This window comes from Falco biarmicus, chromosome 8 (assembly GCF_023638135.1).
Source record: "Falco biarmicus isolate bFalBia1 chromosome 8, bFalBia1.pri, whole genome shotgun sequence".
NCBI classification, from domain to species: domain Eukaryota; kingdom Metazoa; phylum Chordata; class Aves; order Falconiformes; family Falconidae; genus Falco; species Falco biarmicus.
In genome coordinates, this window is record NC_079295.1 from 22,134,298 (window position 1) to 22,156,293 (window position 21,996).

General features: G+C 35.3%; 1 protein-coding gene across 11 annotated transcripts in view; it reads right to left on the bottom strand.

Moving 5' to 3' along the window:
* The window catches only part of UBR3 (ubiquitin protein ligase E3 component n-recognin 3), a 117,239-nt gene that overhangs the window by 22,475 nt on the left and 72,768 nt on the right, over positions 1–21,996 (bottom strand). For 6 of the 11 annotated variants that reach the window (XM_056349954.1, XM_056349953.1, XM_056349945.1 and 3 more), the window contains 5 exons: positions 21,782–21,892; positions 19,394–19,606; positions 18,441–18,577; positions 12,775–12,860; positions 2,073–2,247 (listed from right to left, as the gene is read on the bottom strand). In XM_056349954.1, coding sequence (XP_056205929.1) covers positions 2,073–2,247; positions 12,775–12,860; positions 18,441–18,577; positions 19,394–19,606; positions 21,782–21,892 — 722 coding nt within the window. The remainder of the gene's footprint in view (positions 1–2,072; positions 2,248–12,774; positions 12,861–18,440; positions 18,578–19,393; positions 19,607–21,781; positions 21,893–21,996) is intronic. The other 5 variants (XM_056349946.1, XM_056349948.1, XM_056349950.1 and 2 more) reach the window with 3 other exon arrangements.

Here is a 21,996-nt window from a genome sequence, read left to right on the forward strand (position 1 = left end):
AGTAAAAATTAAATAGAAGATTATAACCTATTAAAGTTATTTGCTCCTATAACTTTCCTGATGTTAAATTGTTTGGAATCACAGTAATATAGTCAGATAATACAGAACTCTCCTCTCACTGACTTTTTTTTTCCCTACAAGTCTTTGCTTAGTGTCTCATGTGCCAGTCAGGGTGATGATTTAGATTACTTGGTTAGCTTCAAAATGGCAGAATGCTATTCATGTCTAATATCTGCAACGGTTCTTTCTCCACCACCCTATTAATCTTCTTCTCTACAGCAGTGTGCCACTTTCTAATTGCTCTGAGCACTCTTTCCTGTACCTGAAAAAAATGGCTATTCTGGATTTCTCAAAAGGCTATGTGACTCTAAGTGTGGAATTAGGTCATACACACCAATTTTATGAATTCCATCTTCAAGTAAAACTGCTACTTCAAATTTATAAAATATAATTATGGATATCCATCTTATGCTCTGATTTACACATCAAAAACATGTCCCCAAGTTGCCTCCTCTGCTGTTTTCCGGGGCCTGCAAACTAAGGTAGAAAAAATGTTCCAAGAAGTGAGCAAAAACATTTCAGCTTGATTGCATTTGTGCATCTCACAGTAAACTACTTCATGGCAAAATGGATGGTCTCTCAGTAACAGCTTCCTAAATTATTTAGGACTTAGTGCCAAATCAGTATCAGCAAGGAGGTCTACCAAGAAATCTTGAAAACCAGTGCAGAAAGCAAGAGAGCTGCTCAAATGCATTTCCAACATGCGACACCTCCTGCAGAGCAAGACAGTGCCATTACTATCCAAGTGATTCAAAATACTGCCTAATGAAATCTAACTTGCAGCAATCTAACCTTGGTATGACCAATGCATGATGAATTCCATCAAGTCCATAAAGGCGAAAAAAAGATGCACGTGCAGAAAAAGCAGCCCCTCTGTTCATAGCTGCTTCCAAAGCCAGCAAGCGTTTCAAATACCAAAACGAGAAGTACACGATCAGACCCACAGCCATTCTGACTGTCAACAGCCTATCAACATGATCTTAATTTTGCCTGGTATGACTCAATCAACCATACACCACATTTATTAACTTTGTTCCACTGCTCCATCTAGGTCAGGGAAGAATCACATGAAAACAGACTCTCAAAGCAGTTTGAATGCAAGCCAAATAACACAGGTTTTCAGGTTATAAAACTCTTAATGCTGTGTTCTGCTAATGGTTTATAAACTAATCTGTTAATCTAGTTTAATTTTGGCAATAATCTAACATTCATTGCAAAAAGAGATCTGGGTCCAAACGGACAAACACTAAAATCTCAAACTAGAAGCAAACATAATTGTTTCAATAATTTTTCCTGATGTGCAGATTAGGATTGTGGCATCACTATTTTAGATCAGTTTCTGAAATCCTACGATGCTTTTCACCTCAGGCTCCTAGAAACACACTGACAAATACACAGCTGGACAGGGACTAAAAAGACAGTCTTATTGCAAGCTACAAAGTGGAGACCTTAGCTGTGAGGAAGATGCTCGGGGTGTCGAGAGAGAAAAAGAAATAAATTACTGTTTTCCTCTTATGAGGAAAAATAATCATCTGGTTTTAGGCAAGAAACCTTTCAGATTCTGCCTTGATGGTGAGAAGAAAAGTGAAAAATCTTAAATCAAATAGGGAAATGAGTCCTTGTGGAACACAGATACACATCTCCATTTATTATATTGTTAATCCTTGGATTTTTTGCTTAAAATAGAATTATTTCTCCCATATACTAGGCCTAATTATGTTGTCTCTAACAGCTATTAGTCATTGCCCAACTTTATATAAATGATTTATGAACTTAATCCTGATGTAAATTTTGTCTAGCATCCACACCAAGAACAGCATCGCACCTATCATCCACTTACTCAATGCTATTAAATTTGCATGTGCTTAAGCTTGCAAGTGGTGTTTTTAAGATGTCCGATTTTATGTAAAAGAAATTTGAAAATTTATTTTTACAAATAGATACATAAAATATTTAGATGGTAAGTTCATCAGCCTACCTCACAGAGAATTTAAATTAAGACAGCAAGTTACCCAAAGCCCCTCTGTAGGGATGTCTCTGGCACAAGGCAAAATTGGTATCTGGTAAATAAAAATACTTGCTCTGAATTCTTATCCTGCATCGGCTGGGTTAGTTTTCTCCAGGGATTGTATGCAGAATCTATACTGTAGAGGCGCATGTGCATGGCCAACACGTGGAACAGCTGATCTGAAAGGTGAAGATAAGATTCGTGATTAGTATATACAGTAATTTGCAGTATTTTACATTAAGTTACTGTCATTTATTTTACAAGATTCTGAAAAGTCTATCATCTCATTCCACATAAGCTGGCACCCTAACAAGCATATTTAATACATTTTTTCTTTTTTTAAAAAAAAGGTTTTGAAGAGAAGTAAGATTTCAATAGAAGGCAGAGAACATATACGTGTATACAAAAAAAAATATTTTTTTTCTCTCCTGAAATTGTGAAACAGAGAAAGGCTGTTTAGAAAGCTTCGACCAGATCTCAGTTGTTTCAGTGCTCATAAAACACCTGCTCCATGCACTTAGTTATAGGGTTTTTTAAAAAACTCCCATTTCATATGCTGTTATGTTGATAAGGTTCCATGCTCACTTCACTTCCCTCTCTAGTTTATGCCAGAAGCCGTGATTTCCTAAATATCTCTTCTAAACAGAGACTGGTAATGCTTTTAACACACAGCTTTTATTCCTCTCTCTCACAAGTAAGTTCTGTGCACAACACTTGAAATTAATCTGACGTTTCCAGAAATTCTGTCTTACAGTGGGATCACTTCAGCTCTTCATCCTTAAAAAGTTATTACTCCTTCTGTCTTCATTAGGTTATTTTGCAGGTAAATTTTGGAAGAGAAAAACACACCCAAACTTCTGACCACACCACAATGACACTGAAGCAGCAACAGTCTTTATAATGGCAGAGATTTGTCTATACAACCTGTAGGCAAAGTTTCCTGACATTCATCAATTCAAAACCTTCTGTACATCCACTGTATCAAAAATATCATTTGCAAAAGACTTCTAGAACCTTTTGAGCAAAGGATGGTTTTTTTTTTTAATTCATGCAGATAACTGCAGCATCATACTAAAATGCAGTTTTAGTGTCTCTAAGAATCACACAATCAACACAAATAAAGGCAACAGATAAACCTTTCTCCTCTTAAGCGAGCCAAGAAGGCAGGCAGCATCTACACTGACAGCATTTTTAGAGAGGTATGCACAGAATCACAGAATGGTTGGGGTTGGAAGGGACCTCTAAAGGTCATCTGGTCCAACCCCCTGCAATGAGCAGGGACACCTTCCACTAGATCAGGGACTACCAGAGACTCAGACTGCACCTCTCTTTCTTTGTTTATAATACAGTTCCAGTTTGGGAAAAGCGCATCTCTTTTTATCTTCATAGATTTATACCAAATCATATTTTTAAATATTATTTCCTATGATTTTCCTCACTTTTTTCCTCCTGTCACACTCTATCGCGCTATTTGCTGCCATGTTTGCTTCTCCTGTTCAATTTTCTGGGGTCCTGCTTCCTTCCTCCCTTTCATTTTAACTTTTTCCTTTAATATCTCACCATCATCTTCCCTCCCCACCTTTTATTCTTTCAGTTGATCCCTTTGCCTCCTACTCTCTTAAATCTCTCTCCCTTTTCTCTACAACCCACTTCCTCAACCTACACGCTCACTCACAGGTCCTCTTTTTAAAGTAGAAATAGCAGCTATTAATTTATTTTCCATAAATAGACAATTACTCAGAGGTATGCAATGGCCAAAAAAGTCGCATGATGAAGTCAGCTGACTGCCAGAGCCTGAGGGCTGTAATTAGCTCCCGGGGTTTGTAAAATAATTGGAGATGTAGATGGCTTTGGAATTGATTGCTGTCACCTGCTTTCTGAATAAAAACAGTCAATGAGGACAAAATAAGTTGTCTTTTCTCCTGGCAAGAGATTCTAGCAAAACACTGCTTTGCTGGCAAACATAAACCCGCTGAAAATATACTAATATTCCATCAAAATAATAAAAAAAACCCAGTATGCTTTTATTTGGAATGAAACCCATGAAAAGTATCTGTTCCTTCCCTCTTGCCTCTCCCCTACTAAAAGGAATGTCAATTTTTTTCCTGAACTGGTCCTTGCCTCAAAGAGCAATGGGCAACTGTGCAAAACCCCCCCGGCAAAATAACCTAGGATAATTAATTAACCCTCAGTTCCTTTAACAGCAATTTTCCAGAGCTTTTACCACTGCAAAATCAAGCAGGCAAGCATCAAATCCAAGCACTGGAGAACTTATTTGCAATCTCCAAATGTGTAACATTTATGGAATCAAGATGCATTCTAACATCGACTGAATCTGAACAGAAAAATTAAGTTTAGCAGTCTTGTAAGACAGTATTTTGTTTGTGTTTAAGGCGGCTATTGTTCCTTTGCAAGAAAATGTGTTTAGCACCTAAATGTAAAGCTAGGAAGTAGGTGATAAGATACAGTTACAATGACCTTTTATGAACTGATTTTTATGAACCGATTTAAAAATCCTAAGCTACTCCAAGGCAACGTGGCAGAGCTGGGGCACCCAAGGGCTAACAGCGTCCCTGCATGGGGCTGCCACCCACCGAGCCACTAACACGGGCTTCCCACTTCTCTGGTGCTTCCATACTCGCAGTTCTGAGAAGATCTCTAACAATCAGCAACAACTACGGACTAGCCAGAGGAAGATATAGAGGTTTATTTCTTCACAAACACTTTTCTGTTTGACATCACTTGGACTCCAGTTCTTTTACTTCAAATTTACTACGATTATGGATCATTGGAGAAAGTCAAGGAAAACACCAGAGTACAGAAAATCTAGAACTGGCAACTCTTTTGTGCGTTGTGCTTGGTGTTTCACCACATTCTTATGCTTGAGGACTGGCAGAAATCTGCCTTGGGCCAAACAAATACCAGAGGCTTTTCCCCCCTGTATTTGTGTGAACGCATCATTCCAAAACGTAAACACAAAAATACAGAATATCCTCCCACTTTCTTACATCCTACTTAGAAGCTTTAAAATACAATTATTTTTTTTTTTTTTTAGCGAGTAGCAGCAAAACATTAACATGACAACAGCCCACAAAACCCACCCTGGCTAGCCTTGCCAAGAAGGGAAGGGCAGGCTAAGGGCAGGCTGTAATCCCAGCCCGCACCCCAAACCCCTCCACCGTTCACAGTGTATCTTACGGTCAACTCTCTCCAGGACTGCCCATCTTTGTAAGTGGGAAAGACGGGATCTCAGAGTCTCAAAAATAACATTCTCAACAAAATCTGGTAGAAGAATATTGATTTTAGGAAGTACAGCAGTAACAAAATTACAGGATGATAATTATGAAGTCACAACAAAATGAGAACTACAGGTTTACTGATAACATATGAGAAGTACACAGTGGAAAAAATTAGAATATGGTCCTCCTCTCCTAATAACTTCCTCATATTTGAGATTGGCTGCATCCACTTTAACTGAATATAAAAATCACAGAATTTGAATACACAATGTAACTGATTGCTGCAAACCATCAGGGATGTGGCAGGATTCCATGATCTAGACATTTAAGCAGGTGAGATTGCTACTGTTTTTAAAACATGTCCATATGACCCAAATATTACCTACGTTGAAGCAGTGCTGTCTCGATTCTTCCAACTTACTTAAGCGGTCTTTGTTTTCACAGAACACACATAAAGCTTATGTAAAACACTTAACAGAATCATCTAGATTAGCTGTTAGACATTAGCTTTATCTTTGATTCATATTAACCTTCCTAATTCCATTTCTAAGAGTTATGAAAATAAATCTATTTTTCCTTACACTGCCGCTCTTGGCACGTTCTTTTCAATGGTTACTATACCAGCTCTATTTCTCAGGGTTACCCTGTGGTGAGCGAGGAGCAACCGACTCAGTTAGAATCAGTACTTTCAAAAGAGCAGCTCAAAGGATAAGACCCTGTTTTTCCACTGGGACTGAAGCTGGAAAAGGAAGTGTTCTCATGCTGCTCCTCTCATAAAACCCAAAGATAATGGGTATTTTGTTTACATATCCACACTGCTTGCACTAGCACCTGGCTGCTGATTCTTTATTATTTTTAGTATTAATGCACACTGATTTTGCAGATGTTGACAAAGGTCTTAAAAATGTACTGCCATGCCAAAGTACATAAAACAGGAGTCTATAAAGGTGATTTCACAGCTCTTTTCAGGTCTAGCGTGGTATGCACAGCACACAAGATGACTAAATTCAGAAAGATGAATGGATAAGGATTTGATAGATGAACAGCAGAACTTACAGGAATGCTGTACAGAACTGACAAAAAATGAGTGATTCAGGAAGTTATGTGCAGGTGTAAGTTTTGGTCTCACTAGTAATCTTGGTTTGGTCTTTGCCAAAGTGATCCCAAATTTCTACATGAGTTCTGCTGCATTTTTTTCTCTTTTCTTTTAGCTGTTCTCAACTGTACACTAAACTCTCAAATTGCCAAAGTTGAAACCAGATTTTTTCTGTTATTAATTCCACAATGTATAGCAATGTGCTGTAATAATGTCAACAAAGAAAATTAAGGAATTAGCTGACTGTTTTGCTTGCAAAAGCCTAGATGTTTATTCCTGTCTCATATTGACGTTTTAAAAGGATGCAAATAACACATGCTGCTGTCATGAAAATCTCTACTTTGCTATTTTGCAGTCTTCTCTCTTTTCATTCTGTAGTGTTCATATTTACAATGTCAAAAGATCACAAAACACAGTGACACAGCAGTTCACTGCAAGTGGAACTGAAAACATCCTTCTTTCAACTGCTGTGTGAAGATGACCAGACTAGAGACATTATGCCCTTTTTTTTCTACCAAAGTTTCCTGGGACTATCAAAAAGAACGTAGATTATAACAAAAAACACTTCATACAAGCAGATGGGTCTTGATTGTTAATAAGTAGATTGAGGATTTTTTTTTTTCTCCTTATAGAGATTTATATAGTCCACGGAGCAACTGCAAAGACCTGCTGACAGCATCTTCCCATTCATCACTGGTCCAGTAGATTAGAATCAGTGAAGAAAAAAAAAAAATTGAAGGTCAGGAAAAGCCTATTACAGCATTAATACATGAATAGATTTTACAAAATCATAAGCCTTAATTGCTGATGAAGCAGCTAATTATCCTTGACACCAAATTTGCCAGTGTATGAAATCAATTTAGCAACAGAATTTTAATGGTGTCTGTCTTTGCCTCTCCCATGCTAGGTATGAATGGCACACTGAGGTTTTTAGGAAATAGTCAGGATCAACTTTTGGTGAGAAAAACTGTTTTTTAAAGTTAGCATGAATAGATAGCACTAAAGATCTGCAGACTGCCAGCTCTTAACTAAAGAACAAAAAAACTGCAAAACCCCACAAATCCAAACCAAAAAGCCCAAACCAACCAATCACACAAACCCACTGTATCAAGGCAAAAAGCATTCCTGAAAACTATTTTTATTCTTTTTATTTTTGGTGGTTGCAGAGAGCTGAGGAAGAAACTCTGCAACCATATTCACATTAATAGATTACAGAAAGTAGCAGCTGAGCAATTCCTAAAAAAATTAAGTTTTTCTTCCTACAGGAATGAACCATACTTAGTGGTTCCAAGTATCACTGGCCATATTGATAAAATAAAGACAGCCATTACTATCAGTGGGACTGAAAAATTTGGTACAGAAGGAGCACGAAATGCCTAGAAAATGCTTCATATCAAGATGACTTTCTGTGCTCACAAAACCACTAAAAGCACTGATTAAATTGATACTAACGTCATAATCAAGACAGATGACATTGCTGAGCCATCTACGCAAACGCAAAACACAGGCTTTAAATGAACAAGAGGAGAAAACAAACAAACAAAAAAACCCAGTGGAACAATACAGCTTCTCAACAGAACCATCACAGAAATTATGAAAGTGCTGGACATTTTATTTGAGCTTACACAAGTTTTGAATATTTTGATGTATACTTGCAAATTAATGTCCTTTCCAATTAATGCAGTTGATGATGTAATGCCAGACTCTGCTATCTGTGGGAAGTGCAAGGATAAGTAGCTCCTATACAGGGAAAGTGAAGCCAGAGGACAAGGTGATAGAACATTTTTGTTCTAAAAAACCCCCTAATCCTATCCTTGTCACAAAGGGAAAAAGGGAAAAAGAAAAGAAAGCAGACAGAAAGAAACAAAAAAAGAACTATTTAAAAGTTAAAAGGAAGAAAGGACTAGATTATAAATGAATTTATAGATAACTTTTAAATTTCATGCAATTGTTCACCCACTATTGTGAGATTAACAGAGTAACAATGGCAAACACATATATACAATTTAAAGAGAGATATAAAAGTCCTCTAATTATTCAGCTTTATTAATACTGTCTTCTGAAGCTGTTCTATAAATACAAAACAATGAAAACAAAAAGCAAAACATCAGATCTCTTAAACTTTATAAAACAGAGAAATAAGACCTGTACAATTGTTATGTAACAGAATTATCCCCTAAACCCAAGGGAATTTTCAAGGCCATAGACTCTAAAACTGTAACACGGTCCTTAAAGTAGGAGTTGATTTTTAAGTAAATAGGACTCTGTTTGCATTCTTTAATTGCATACTGTTCAGTAGCACACACTCATACACACATACAAAACTTTAAACCTTAAAATGGCAATTTTACAGCCAAATTTTCTTCAATATTCTTCTCATACAGGCTCGATCACTGAAACTAACAGGTACATTAATCATTCTTAATTTTCCTTCCCAAGAGCAGCTGCCCTCATAGTACAATCTACTAACAGCTCTTGACCTATTTGTTCCCCGACGCTTGCTGCTGTAACAGCTCCCCTGGGACCATGTCGCCTGTTTTCTGCAATATCTAATCACCAAACTTTATAGTTGGTACAAGACTAATACAGAGTGGTACGCTTCATCAGAAGAGAGACACATCATTACCTCATACGTAAGAAAACCAAAAATGGGTTATATTTTAGATTACTTCTGCTGGACCTGACACGAATGACGTTTAAAAACAAGAGCAGTTTCAATACTGTGCAAGCAAGGCTAACAAAACAGCAGTCAGGTTCTAGATAGGGCCTGAGTATTTAAAATCATTCTTTCTCACTGCATAAGACAGTGAAGAAGCTGAAGGTATATTTTCAGTGCAACATTAAACACAGTATTACCCCTTGGAAAAAGAAATGAGTATGGAAAGATAATAAAATCTATTATAGAACACGTATCTAAAGAACTGCATTTTTAAAAGTCTAAATGCAAGAATATGAAAGGGGCAACGAATGAAACTCATATAATTATGTAACGGTTTAGTGAAAACAAACCTTGTTATATATGGAAAAGTAATTCCGCTCCCACTATTCATATTTAAACTTATGTCCAAGACTACATATAATACTACTAAATGAAAGCACTGTACAGGTCTGTTCTAGGAGAACCCCATTACCTTAGACTAAAAATGAGTCTCTCTTAATGTAAGATTAAATATGACTAGTTTGCTACATAACAATTTTACGGAAGTACCACCAATATGGAACACAAACAGCGTGTGAACATTTAACATCTATGTCTCCATACTTTTTAAAGCAACAACACATCAATATACATAGCACCTTTCACCTGAAAGCTTTAAAGGCTGCCCTCAATTTTTCTGAGGTGCAAGACAGATACTAAAAACACCAACATGACTGATTTAGATATAAATAAGAAAATTTACCACTACACCCAAAAGTGTGCGAAAAAGCGAGTGCATTGTTTCTAAATGCTGTCCCTAACCCTTCATCAGAAATATGCACTAGAATCCTTAAAAGTAATGCATTTGCTACAGGAAAAAGCACTACTACTACCTACAGCACACTCAAACAAAACACTGAACAGTTTAAGAAAAGAACAGAAAATTTTATCGTAAACAAACAAAATGCAATGTATTGTAAGTAGAAACAAAAAATTATCAAGAAAAGTTTTCATGTTTTTGTAAAAAATAAATCATCGACAAAATTTTCAATTATAGGAAATACTCTACCAATTTCAGATTAAGCCCTTGTGTGCTTATGAAAACAGTTGAATCATCACGGGGAAAAAAATTCTTTTCTCTAAATATATACACAATTCTGAAGACAAGGACTTAAAATGAAGTTTTCCTTACTGGGCTATTTTACTCTTTATACAGACAAGTAATGCATAATTTAATTATGGATTTGCTGCTACCAAAAATTAATGTATTTCATAAACATTTTAGATTTCATAAACTGACAAGTATTTTTAAAAGCAATAGTTGATGCAATCTTACTTAAACCTTCTCATTAAGACAATTTCCATAATTCTCAAGTGCGAGAAGTATCTTTAACTTTCTGTAAGTTTAGTTTCAGTAATTTATTTTAATTGAATGGAAAACATTGGTTCATTTTCTGAGACATACAGAGTTAATGGCAAAATAGTAGAAATGTTGGAAAAATAGGTAAGTATGATATATGAATTTAGACAGGACTTAAAAGTTTGTCTCGTCTTGTTGAGGTAACAATACAGCATTAAGACAATTCTCCATGTATCCTTTCCAATTTTGTAATTATTCCAGAAGAAATTTCTCCAATGATTACAGTACTCTCCATGCATTTCAAGACTTGAGAAATATGTATTAAAAATCATGACTGATCTTTTCACTGGCTGTTAGAGAAAGGTATGCTTCCTTTTAAAATCAGGTCCTAAGTATGTAAGAGCCCTTCTTTAAGCAAGATGAGGTTGAAGGGATGGTGTGGTTAAGTATAAGAAAAAAATTAAATAATGTATTATACAAACCACTTAGTGTCAGCTCCCTGACTCACCAAGGCCTCAGCCTGGTGGAATGTTTTTCCTTCTTTCTTTCTTTTTTTCTTAAAAAATTTCAAAAAATCCAACTTTGAGGTAGTCCCTCCCTTGATGTCAACTGATACAGATCAAGTAGAAACAATGGAGCTATAGAGATGTACAACAGGGAAGCTGCACAGCTTCTGGTGGCTCAACCATGCTCTGCTAAGTTATAATCTTCCAGCACTTGCTAACCTTAGCTGGTGATAAAGCACCACGAGAAAAAACATTATATTTAAAAAAAACCAACCCTAAAGCTTTTAAATAGGTACACACAACACAAATTTGATACTGATATGATATCAAACATTTCACAGTGTTTTAAGATGTAATGAACCTATTTCCTTCCACTTTTATCTTAAAGAAAAAAAAAATCATACAGAAGCTAAAATCTCCTGACTTTGAAAAACTATCAATGAGATAAAAATATGACCTTACAGATTACAGGCCACTTCCCCACACACATTCTGCTACACCTTACAGTGTCAAGACTTATAAATACCTTGCACGGCTAGTAAAGCCATGTGAAAACAGGGGTACGCTCTCATAATGTGTAAAGTCATTATACATTTTTTCACTTTAAATATTTCAAATATATTTCAATTTTAAGCTGAAATCTCCACCCTAAGCTTCTCATCACGGCCTTCTGTATAGCATGTCTGTGAAATGGGCAACACATTCAGTAAGTTGCTAAAATTCAGAGAGAAAGTGTCTATCTTACTAGATGATCATACAACTAAAAATGTATCATAATCCAAGTAAAAACTATCTGTAGAGTCTTGATTTTATTAAATACTTAAAATTTGCAAACAGTAATCTAGCAATGCTCTTTTAACACACGCATTTTTCAGGTACTTTGTTCTGCTGGGAAAGGGAAGTAATGACGCTGGGGGAGACAATGTGCAGTAGGGTTTAAAACTACTTTTCACAAATCACAGCACATGAATGAAATCAATTAAACTATATTTCCTGGCAGTAACAGAAGGCTCTTATCCTAGAGAAGATGCGGACAGCATAGCACGTGGTGGGATTTCTTTAGTGACTCATGACCTCAAATAATGAGGAAAGCATTGCCCACAAATCACGTACCAAAAGGCAGAGGCAGGCCCAAGCTTTCTTTTTTTAATACTGAAACTGCTGCTACTGCTGCATGAGCTTGATTTAAACAATTATTTGTAGTAACAGCATTCCAATTTTTCCTGACAGAAGAAAATGTCCATTCCTAACAGTTTATAGTCCAGTAAATGATTAAAAGATTTTGTTAAGGAAAAAAAAAGCACTTTTGTTAACCAGAAGTGTTTTATTTGTCAAATATTAAAGGTTTCAAAACAATGAAGATTTTAGCTTCCACCAAAAAAAATTTGCAGAGTTCTACTCTCAGAGAAAGAAATAGGGAAATTAAAGACATGGGACATGGTAGCTGCAGATTTCTAAGTAGGAGACCTAGCCATAAGCTACATTAGCACTCAAAGAAACAAATTTCTTTACTATTACTAGCAACAGCCAGGGTGAAACAAAAGCTTTCCTGCTTTACCCTCTACCCTCAAAGTACTTCTAGTCTTACTCATAAAAATGGGTAATTATTGAAAAATATTACATGGGTACTATGACAATTGATTTCTAAATAGATTACATTCACAACACATAAACAGCTCTAATGAATAATTTGTGCAAATTAGATTTCAAATGTTTCAAATTGCAATAAAACCCAAAGACTCATTATAGCAGAAGAAAAGGTTCTTAGAAAAAAAGTTGACATAATTTAGAAAAAGGTTAGAAAAAAGTAGACAACTTTATTCAACATTCTAATAATTTACACTGCACTTCATAACACAAAACTTACTTAAACATGACCTTTTCCCAGCTGTGCTTGCACCTCCTGAACATAAATTGCCTCCTCGATGGACCAGCTCAAGTTCCAAGTTTGTTCTGCAAGAAATACATGAATTGTATTGAATGGAACAGCATTATTCAAGCTTCTACGGACATGAAAGAGTCACCACAAACTCCCAGCGCACGCTAAACAGAAGGCTGTGAACTAATCTTTAGTGTGAGATACTGCCAAAATATGACTCAGAATAAAACAAATTTTATCAAGATATTGCCATATGTGATTTTAAGTGGTTTGTACTATATTAACCAAGTACTATATTAAGAGAGCTGCTACAGCTGTGATTGAAGAATAAAAAAAAATTAATTCTGAGGCTTTTTTCTATATGCACACACAACTCCTTGATAATAAGGGAACTTATGTACAAACCTGAAAAGACAATATACAGATTGACTAAATTTCAATCAATCAGGCATGTATAAAAAAGTGTTCTCTTTAGTGGCAGGGCTTTTGTTTTGCTTTAAACAAACAGACAGTACAAACAAATGGATATGCCATCAAGTAACTACATATGAAAACAGTCTAAATTATAATGGAAGCACTGACCTTTAGAGATAAGTTAGTTAATAAAAGCCTTGGAGGTTAATTCTGAATGAAACACTGGTATTCACTGCAGCTCATTAGTATGAAACAGGAGTTGTGTCACGAAATCTTTGCATGTCACATTGATGCTTTTTTAGTATTACTGTAATCTGATACTTGGGCACCAATTATTTAGGCCAAGTTTGATAGCTTTGTTTAATTTTGGAATTGCATGTTTCAGTACTGCATTATCTTTTACCCCCAAGACTTGGAGCAAACAATTTATGTTATGTTCTCTGAGAGCTTGTTTTAATAAGTCAACATACATTTCTGTAATTAAAACAAAGGAATGTAATTCTATTATTCTGAAATACTATTTTGCTAATTTAATCCAAACTGCAAAGCTCAGTCTAAACGTATTTTGTTCTTTAAGTAAAAATCAATTTTAGGTTCAATATAATGAGACAATACTTATTAAGATCTATTCTAGAATTTTAGGCACATCTGAAGAACACACACATATATTTAAGATGAAAATACAGGATGACTATTTTATTCAAAACAAATTATTTTTTAAGAATTTCAGCTCCATAAGCTTGAAAGAATAATACATTTTTGATATGCAGTGTTTGTTAAGATACTTTCATATGTTTTTAAAATAGTAACATTTCAGAATATTACTATCCCTAAGTTTGCAGCTTATGCCACCCATTTCTGAAGGAATGCTTTAATCCTCTCTACTCAGAAAAGGCAATTTAACATTGATAATGTGCCTGCTCAGAGCTCCATCTGGTTGCTGCTGATAAGGGCATCTGTGTGACAGGGGAATTTTCCACTCTTCAAGCGATTTGCAGTGCTCACTGAACTTCTAAAAATCTACCAGCAAGGAAGCAGGAACAGGGATTTCATATTAGTGGACAAAACAGCAACCGTAGATCAGCATGTGCTAGTTCATGATGGGAATAGAAAGGAAACCAGTATGTTTTATTTCTACAAACCATCTGATAACAAATTTGCAGAACAAAATTAATGGCAGCCTTCCATTAAAACCAAAATAATTAGGATTTAAATTAAAGCACTACCCAAGAACAACTTCCTAGATCTAGAATTTTAAACTTCCCTTTCTCCAAAGGATATGTACGGTTTTAGAAAGCAAACCACAGGGACAATTCTGAAAACACTCTTCTTGATACATATGAGGTGTTACATAGTACTTTTTGGTATATGGGATGTAAGGAGAGATTTCTGGAATTGGATACTCCATCGCACATATCCTAACAACTCTCACCTCCCACACTTCTTCACTGCCCCCAGCTCTTCAAAGACAGCAGCTTATCGTTCAGCTTTCCTGGAAATGTAAGTATTAGCCTTTTCCTCTAAGACATCTCTTAGAAAATGTACCTAAACTTTGGCATAGAAGTGCACAGTAGAGACAGCATCTTCTGCGAAACCAAACACCTCTCCTTTATAAAATGTTCTACATCAGGTAGAGCCCTAGATAATTTCTGAAAGAGACTAGTGCCTCTCCTTCCTAATTCAGGCTCTCTTCTGCCTTGAGGATCCGAGTATCATCTACTTTCTACTGAAGGAAAGCAGAGCTTTCAGTGCCTATTCTCTCATCAGTGAAGGAAAACAGGGCATCTGATAGAAGAGTGGAACACAGAGTGGTGTCTGAAAGCATCCTTTGCTATCTCAGCCCTTTCAACACGAAGGGGAGAAAGAAAATCTATATGAGTGACTGTTTCCTCTATCTAGAAATCTGTGTGTCATTCAATGGAGCAACAAATTTTGTAGAACACTGGCTTTATCTTCCTCACTCACAGGAAAAAAAAAAAGAGAAGATGGATTTTGCTCAGCTGTACAGACTCCCGATTCAAAAACATCCCTACTTCATCCCTTCTTGTGGGCTTTCGTTAAAGGAACGTATTGGGAGTGGTGAGGGTGACTGCCTATTTCTCAGAATTCGTATCAGGCCAGAGTAGGGGGAAGTAAAAATGTAATGCCCTTTCCAGAAAGAGAACATATTTGGATGGACCTCTTCTTCCTACTAGGACAGAAGAATAAAGTTAAGTACTACCATTTTTTCCACTTCACTTTACAAATACAACATATATATGAAAACACCCAGATACTGAGACAAAGATTGGAAGAACACAAGATTCCTATATTAGTCTGTGCATAGCTGACAGCAGGAACAAAAGCTTTGTTTACACAGCCAACAAAAGCACGAGGCCTACTGATATGCGATACAGAAACGGTCCTCGAAGATACTGCCACAACTGACAGGCATCAATGCTATGAATGTGGAGCTATTAAGATTAAAGCTAGGCACACATGATTTGTGAATGACACACTATACTAATCTCATAAATGTCAGCAAAGACAAAGAGGGATGAATATGAAAGGGGCATAAATTTAACAAGGTAAGACTGCAAGGAAAGGGGCAAGTAGCTAAGGAGCTGCTCTTCCAGCTGTGCATGCAAACCAGGGTGCCAAGACCCCGAGTGTGTCTTTTGCTAGAAAAACAGACGGGCCAGCTGTCCCACTAGGTGGTATAGAATTTGCTTGTAATTTCTCTTCTCTGCTACCAGTGACATCTGGGTAAGCAAAAGTGAAGTAAGAAAAGTAAGTTCCTGTTTTCCTGAAGCAGAAAGGATAAGCTGCAGCAAGTGGCTGCATCTTGTTTTACCAGTAGTATTCCCACTCCAGCATGCAGAAATCCACTTCAAAGCTGGCCTCCAGCTGTAAACCAGCATCTTATAGAAGACTGCAGATGATGTTGTTTTCTGATTGAAAATGGAACATGACTTATGATTAAGAGTGTTCAACTCACTTGCAAATATATGGAGTCATTAAGAATATCATTGCATTCAAATGCTTTTTTAAACAGGGACTACCTAAAATCTTGACCACTTTATCTGTACATTAGATACAGGAAGAAATGAATAAAAGCTGTAGATGGTCTTGACCAAAAACAATGAGATGTTTCATAATACGTGAAACTAGGAATGGTCCAAGATAATGTTGGTAAGGAACACAAGGATATCATTACCTCAAAAAGAATGGGATGGAAGTAAGGAACAAACAGTGTGAATTACAGGAATAATTTCCAGAAAGCAAGTTACTTCAGTCTGTAATTTGCATTGCGGATAGCCCGTTGTTTGGGTACTTAAAATTAAACAAAACATACTAAAATCATACAAAGAAAACTTTTAACAGTCTGGGAGATGACCACGTTGCTTACATATTTATTTCCATAAATACAAATTTTACGGTTGTATTAAAATGTATTTTTTAAAGTTTAATTTTTTTAACTATTTTTTTTTAACTTTAACATAGTTCTTATGCAACTATCGAGTAGTAGAAGCCTTTAAATCTGGCTTGCTGAACTGAAATGCAAAAGAAACTAACCATCTTGCAGCTGATCTGCCAGGCCCTCTCATAAGTGATCTTATGTGTTACAGTAACAATACAGAAGGCTGAATCCAACACCTGAAAACCTTCAGCCACGGATAAATGGAAATTGCTGACACCAGTCTAGCCTAACAAGAGGACGTCACAATGAGTACAGGTGGCATATCCTCATCTTAGCGGTCAGTCATGATTCCTCTCTCCAGCAGTGCAAGCAGCAATAAAATGCTGTTCTGGTTTGAGGTATTTTTAACTCTTGGAACGAAAACAAAAATCTTGGGCTTAGAGTATTAGTACAAAAATAATAAACTATAGATATATTTAAAATATGAGATATATTTAAAATATGTGTAGCTAGCATTTTAAAAATTATGTAACATTACACCCAGAAACATATTGTAACACCTTTTTTTTACCATAAATAGTATGTCAAGTTATGGTTACAAGTAATCAATCATACTTTTATATGGGAAACATGAATTTTGAGTTCTTTGTGGTTTTGGAAGGATATTAAATTGTACTGACCAAACACAACATTGCTAAAAATCTCAACATTACTTACCCTTGTATAGCATATACCACTTAAAATAACACAGAATAATCTTTTAACTTGCTATGTATCAAATTTAATTGTTCTTCTTACTCAAGGCACAGTTAAGATACTCTTAAAGAATACAGATATTTATTTTAATAGACTTATAAAATAATTTAAGATGGAAGAAAATTTTGGAGATCAGATAGTCCAATCTTCTGTCAAAAGCTGAGCCTTAGATTTGATTATCCAGTCCTGCTAAGCCAAGTTTCGAGTATTTCCAGTACTTACATACTAGACACTCAGCAACTGGAGTTTATGAAACTGCAGTAAAAAATGCTACTGGATGATACAGTTTTTATGCTTGCACTTTCTCTGCAGTCAGCACCTTCCCTGCAGGCCTCAGTAAGTCAGAGTTTAGAAATTTGCTTAATGAGTATTTGAAACTTCTTACAAACTTGTTCTTATGGGAAAACCCTGCATTACATTACATCTGAACAGATAACCATTCAGAGCACCTTAACCTTAATGGTATAAATGGAAGGAGGGACAGTTATTTTCCTGGAGACAGTGTCTGTGACACTGAGAGCTATAAAACTGGAATCAAACGTCACAGAGGAAGTGCTGGTAAGTCTTATTCACACAGAAAGAGATTCCTGGCTGCCGACATAGAAAAGGCTCCTTCTGTGAAATCCATTTAAGTAAATAAAACTAATGTCTGACAGGGAGATTAAAAACACCCTGTAATTTAAAAACTAGCAATATGGCAGTAATATAGAAATAATCTCATTCTGCTAATTAGTAGTAGAGGAGATTTGACAGTTTGGGGAAGGAAGGTAGAAAAAGAAATTCAACATAAAATTTTAACATATGGAAAGCAAATCCTTGAATAAAGAAGAAAACCAGGTGTGTAAGAAAAAATATGACCTCTAGGCTTTGTGCCGCTGCTGCATATACTAAAGATCAACTGAAGTGCACATCTTTACATCTTGCATATACCTGCATACGAAAAATCAGAAAATGCAACCTTGATGTACTAAGTACTCAAAAAGTACTTCTTGGAGAGGATGGAATTTTTTTTTTTTTAAAGAAGTAAACTATACCATTAGTGAGAAATACAAAAGAAAAAGTACAAAAAGAAAAACATACCCACCTGGCTACTGAATACATAAACAGAAAATCATTGTCAGGTGATCCAGGAGTCTTACTATAATCTGTATACTTCTTCTGTGTGGTACTTTTTATATCTTTCATTACAGATTCCATTTCTTTACTGAGATTGGTTTCAGACTATGAACAAAGATACAAAAGAAGATTATAGTTAATTTTACCTGAAGAAGTGCAGTAGCTGATCGTAAGGAGTAGCACTTTCATATTTATAAAAACACATTTGCAGGTTATGAAACAATATGCATTAAAAGCCAATATTCTGTCTCACATAACTGTTATAATATTCTGAAAGTCATTCTGATTTGTTCTGAGTATGAAAACATCACTGTTTTGTCCATTTCCTAAGTTCTCTTCCTTCCTAAGGACCTCACTGCTTGCATTATTTTAAAGTATATTTGCATTACACAAGTACATGAAAACAACACAAAGTATCTCCATCAAGACTGGAAGGTTAGCAAAATCTGAATTGTAGAATTAATTCTATTAGAAAGACCTCACGAAGCTTTGTAATACATAAGCATCTGCAAACTGCTCTTTCTGTAAAAGAAGTAATCCATACTGAAAGTGTTCTTTAACATTCTGTAAATAGCTTCCAGTTACAAGGATATTGGTGGTTTTACATTGTAAATAAATTATAAATGAATTTTATATTACGTTACTCTATGCAAATTACTATGGAGAGAAGTGACAATGTACTCCATAAAAAGTTATATAAATCACATTTTGTCATAGATTTTTAATTGTTTATTAGTAGGTAATGCAGTAAGTGCTGTAAATATTTTAAATCTCTTGATACTAAAAAAAAAAAAAAAAAAAAGTATGCTGTTTTCCATGTCAGAAGAAAATGAAGTTTCCCAGGTTCTAAGAGCTCAGAAATGCAACATAAAGTAAAAACTGACAGGTAGTGGCAAATTAACAAGGATCTTTCTGCCTTACACTGATGCTTACTGGGAAAGTTCCCAGCTGTTCTTGAAGATCTTCCACCTCTTGTACAAGATCTCGCATACACTTGTTACTATGACTTTGCCAAAGGCTTCTTTCCACGTTGTTTCCAGGATAACAAGGAAGAACACTGTTAGCAAATTGCCTACAGAGGGGACAGGTAAATTCTCCTTTGTCCACTGAAAAACCCTGGAGGACCTGGTCATTCTAAAAGAAAATAAAGAAGATGTAGCTGAAATTTGCAAAAGATTATAATTTTTTAGTTTGACATTTTGGATATAGCTAAAGAACTAAGTCTAAAAAAAAAACTGTAAAGAAAGAATAATTGGAATAGCTCCCCATTTTAGTGAAAAAGATCTTAACTACTAGAGACTGTCTTACAGTCCTACAACTCAATAAATTTTCCTAATTTTTAGTACTCCTCATGTCCCCATCATGAACTAGAAATACCTCAACAGGCTATTTTGAACATTTCACATGTGTTGTCTCTTTCTAGCAATTCCCATGAAGTTTGATACTCCCTTGATAAGATTTTTTAATTTATCAAAAGGCAGCTTATTTTCAACCATGAGAAATATTTGAAGATACTTCTCAGTACAGGCTGAAAAAAACTAGTCAAGTAGCCGTTGCAAGGCAGCATGACAAAAACACTATTTCATCTTTATCATGAAGGTTCAAAACATGGACACAGAAGTATATGTTTGGGAAGTGAGGACATCTCCCAGGTACTCCTGTTTCTGGCAAGCAACCTTGCTTCAGCTTTGTGAATTGCCTCAACAGTTTCCCACTCCTGCGAGAACTGCTAAGTTAATAGTCACTATAACTTAAACTCTAGGCAATCAGCCCAGAATGCTGAGGCTTTTACATACCTTTCTGGGATGTTGATCTCTGATTGTTTTATGTACCAATAAATGTTTCATTCCAGATGAATATAAGTCTACACAATTTATTCTGTTACCAAGAATGCTCAGAAATAGTCAAAATTATTATGCACTCATCTAGGTAGTAGTAATACACGCTAGGATCAAAAGTTCACTTAAATAATCTAGAAAGAATACAATGAGATGGAGTAACAGTTTGAGTTTAAGAGAGAATCCACCAGAAAAGAGACTTCAGCATCTTTATGATGCAAAAGATTACTTTTCCAAAATTCTGTAAAAAGAGATTCTACCATGAAAGCCCAGATTTTACTTAATTATCTTGATGACACAATTACCCCTGAAAGCATCTTTACAGTCATATGGAAAAGAACAATCAATCATGGGATCCAATAAAGGTGGCACACTTTCCCATTTCTCTAAAGTTAAGTTTCACAGTATGACCAATGCTGATACTCAAAATACAAAGCACTGCACATAGTTTTTCTCAAAATGGAAACAAATCAACAAAACTTAGGAAAAAATAAAACTAAAATACCACATAAAGTAATCTTGAATAAAAAAAAGCAATTTCGTATGCAACAAGAAGTTATCATTTAGTCTTTATTTTATTACACTAAATAACACAGAAAGAAATGATTGCTTAAAATCTGATGACTTCTGCTGCTGAGTTTGTAATAACATTCTATGGTGCCACTCAAAAGATCTGCAATTGGGCTGTAAGAAGTTGAGAGGGGTGGAGGTGGCCAGCAACGTCAATGGAACACTACCCTGTTTACTCAAGACGTGAAAATAAATGGATGTCTTTTCTAGCCAACAATTTCTGAGGCTTGACTAACAAACTTAGTATTTTAAAAGCATATATAGCAGTAATTTCCCAACAGTATTTTTCCAAGGAGAAAAAACCCCCATGCATAATTCACAAGAGTTAAACTATTTTAAATCATTTCTTTTAACTGCATGCATATATAAATATATATAACATATACCATACATAACTAAAGATAAAAATAACTGAATTTTTGTATTAAAAATTAACCAAAAGTTTATACTTTCAAAATTCGCCTCATGTTCTCTTCAGTTTCTCTGTAACTTCTAACACATATTCAACATCAAAATAGGAAGCCATAAAATAGAAATGGAAAAAGTATAAGAAATGCTTAACCTGAATACGCATACAAACAAAAAAAAAAAAAAAAAAAAAAAAAAAAAAAAAAAAAAACCACCAAAAAAACCCAAACCAAAACCCAGTGATTTTTTTAACAGTGTTAATTTAGGAAAGTATTTTTCATAATACATCAGAATAACTACAAACAAAGTACTTTTTTTAATAATGTCAAGATGTCCTAAGAGATTTAGTATCTACAGCTCTTGAAATATAACATCTTATCCATTCATGTAAACCCAATCTTTATTTCTCAGAATTGAACAGCATAAATCCAATCGATTTCACCAAGAACAGTTCAGATCCAAATAAACAAAGGCGATCTGTAGTTTTACTTACCCGTAAAGACTCCATGTAAGATTTGTGACAATCTATGTGTAAAGTGTGACCACAAGTTTGTACATAAACACCTCCTTCCCAGCCTATTGACACTGCTTGCAGGCAGGAACTCTAAACCAAAGCAAAAACAGTAAGAAAAAAGAACAATATAGATCAAGTTATAAAGGTATTTACCACAACTTATTTTAAAATTTAAAAAATATGTAGTTTTTTAT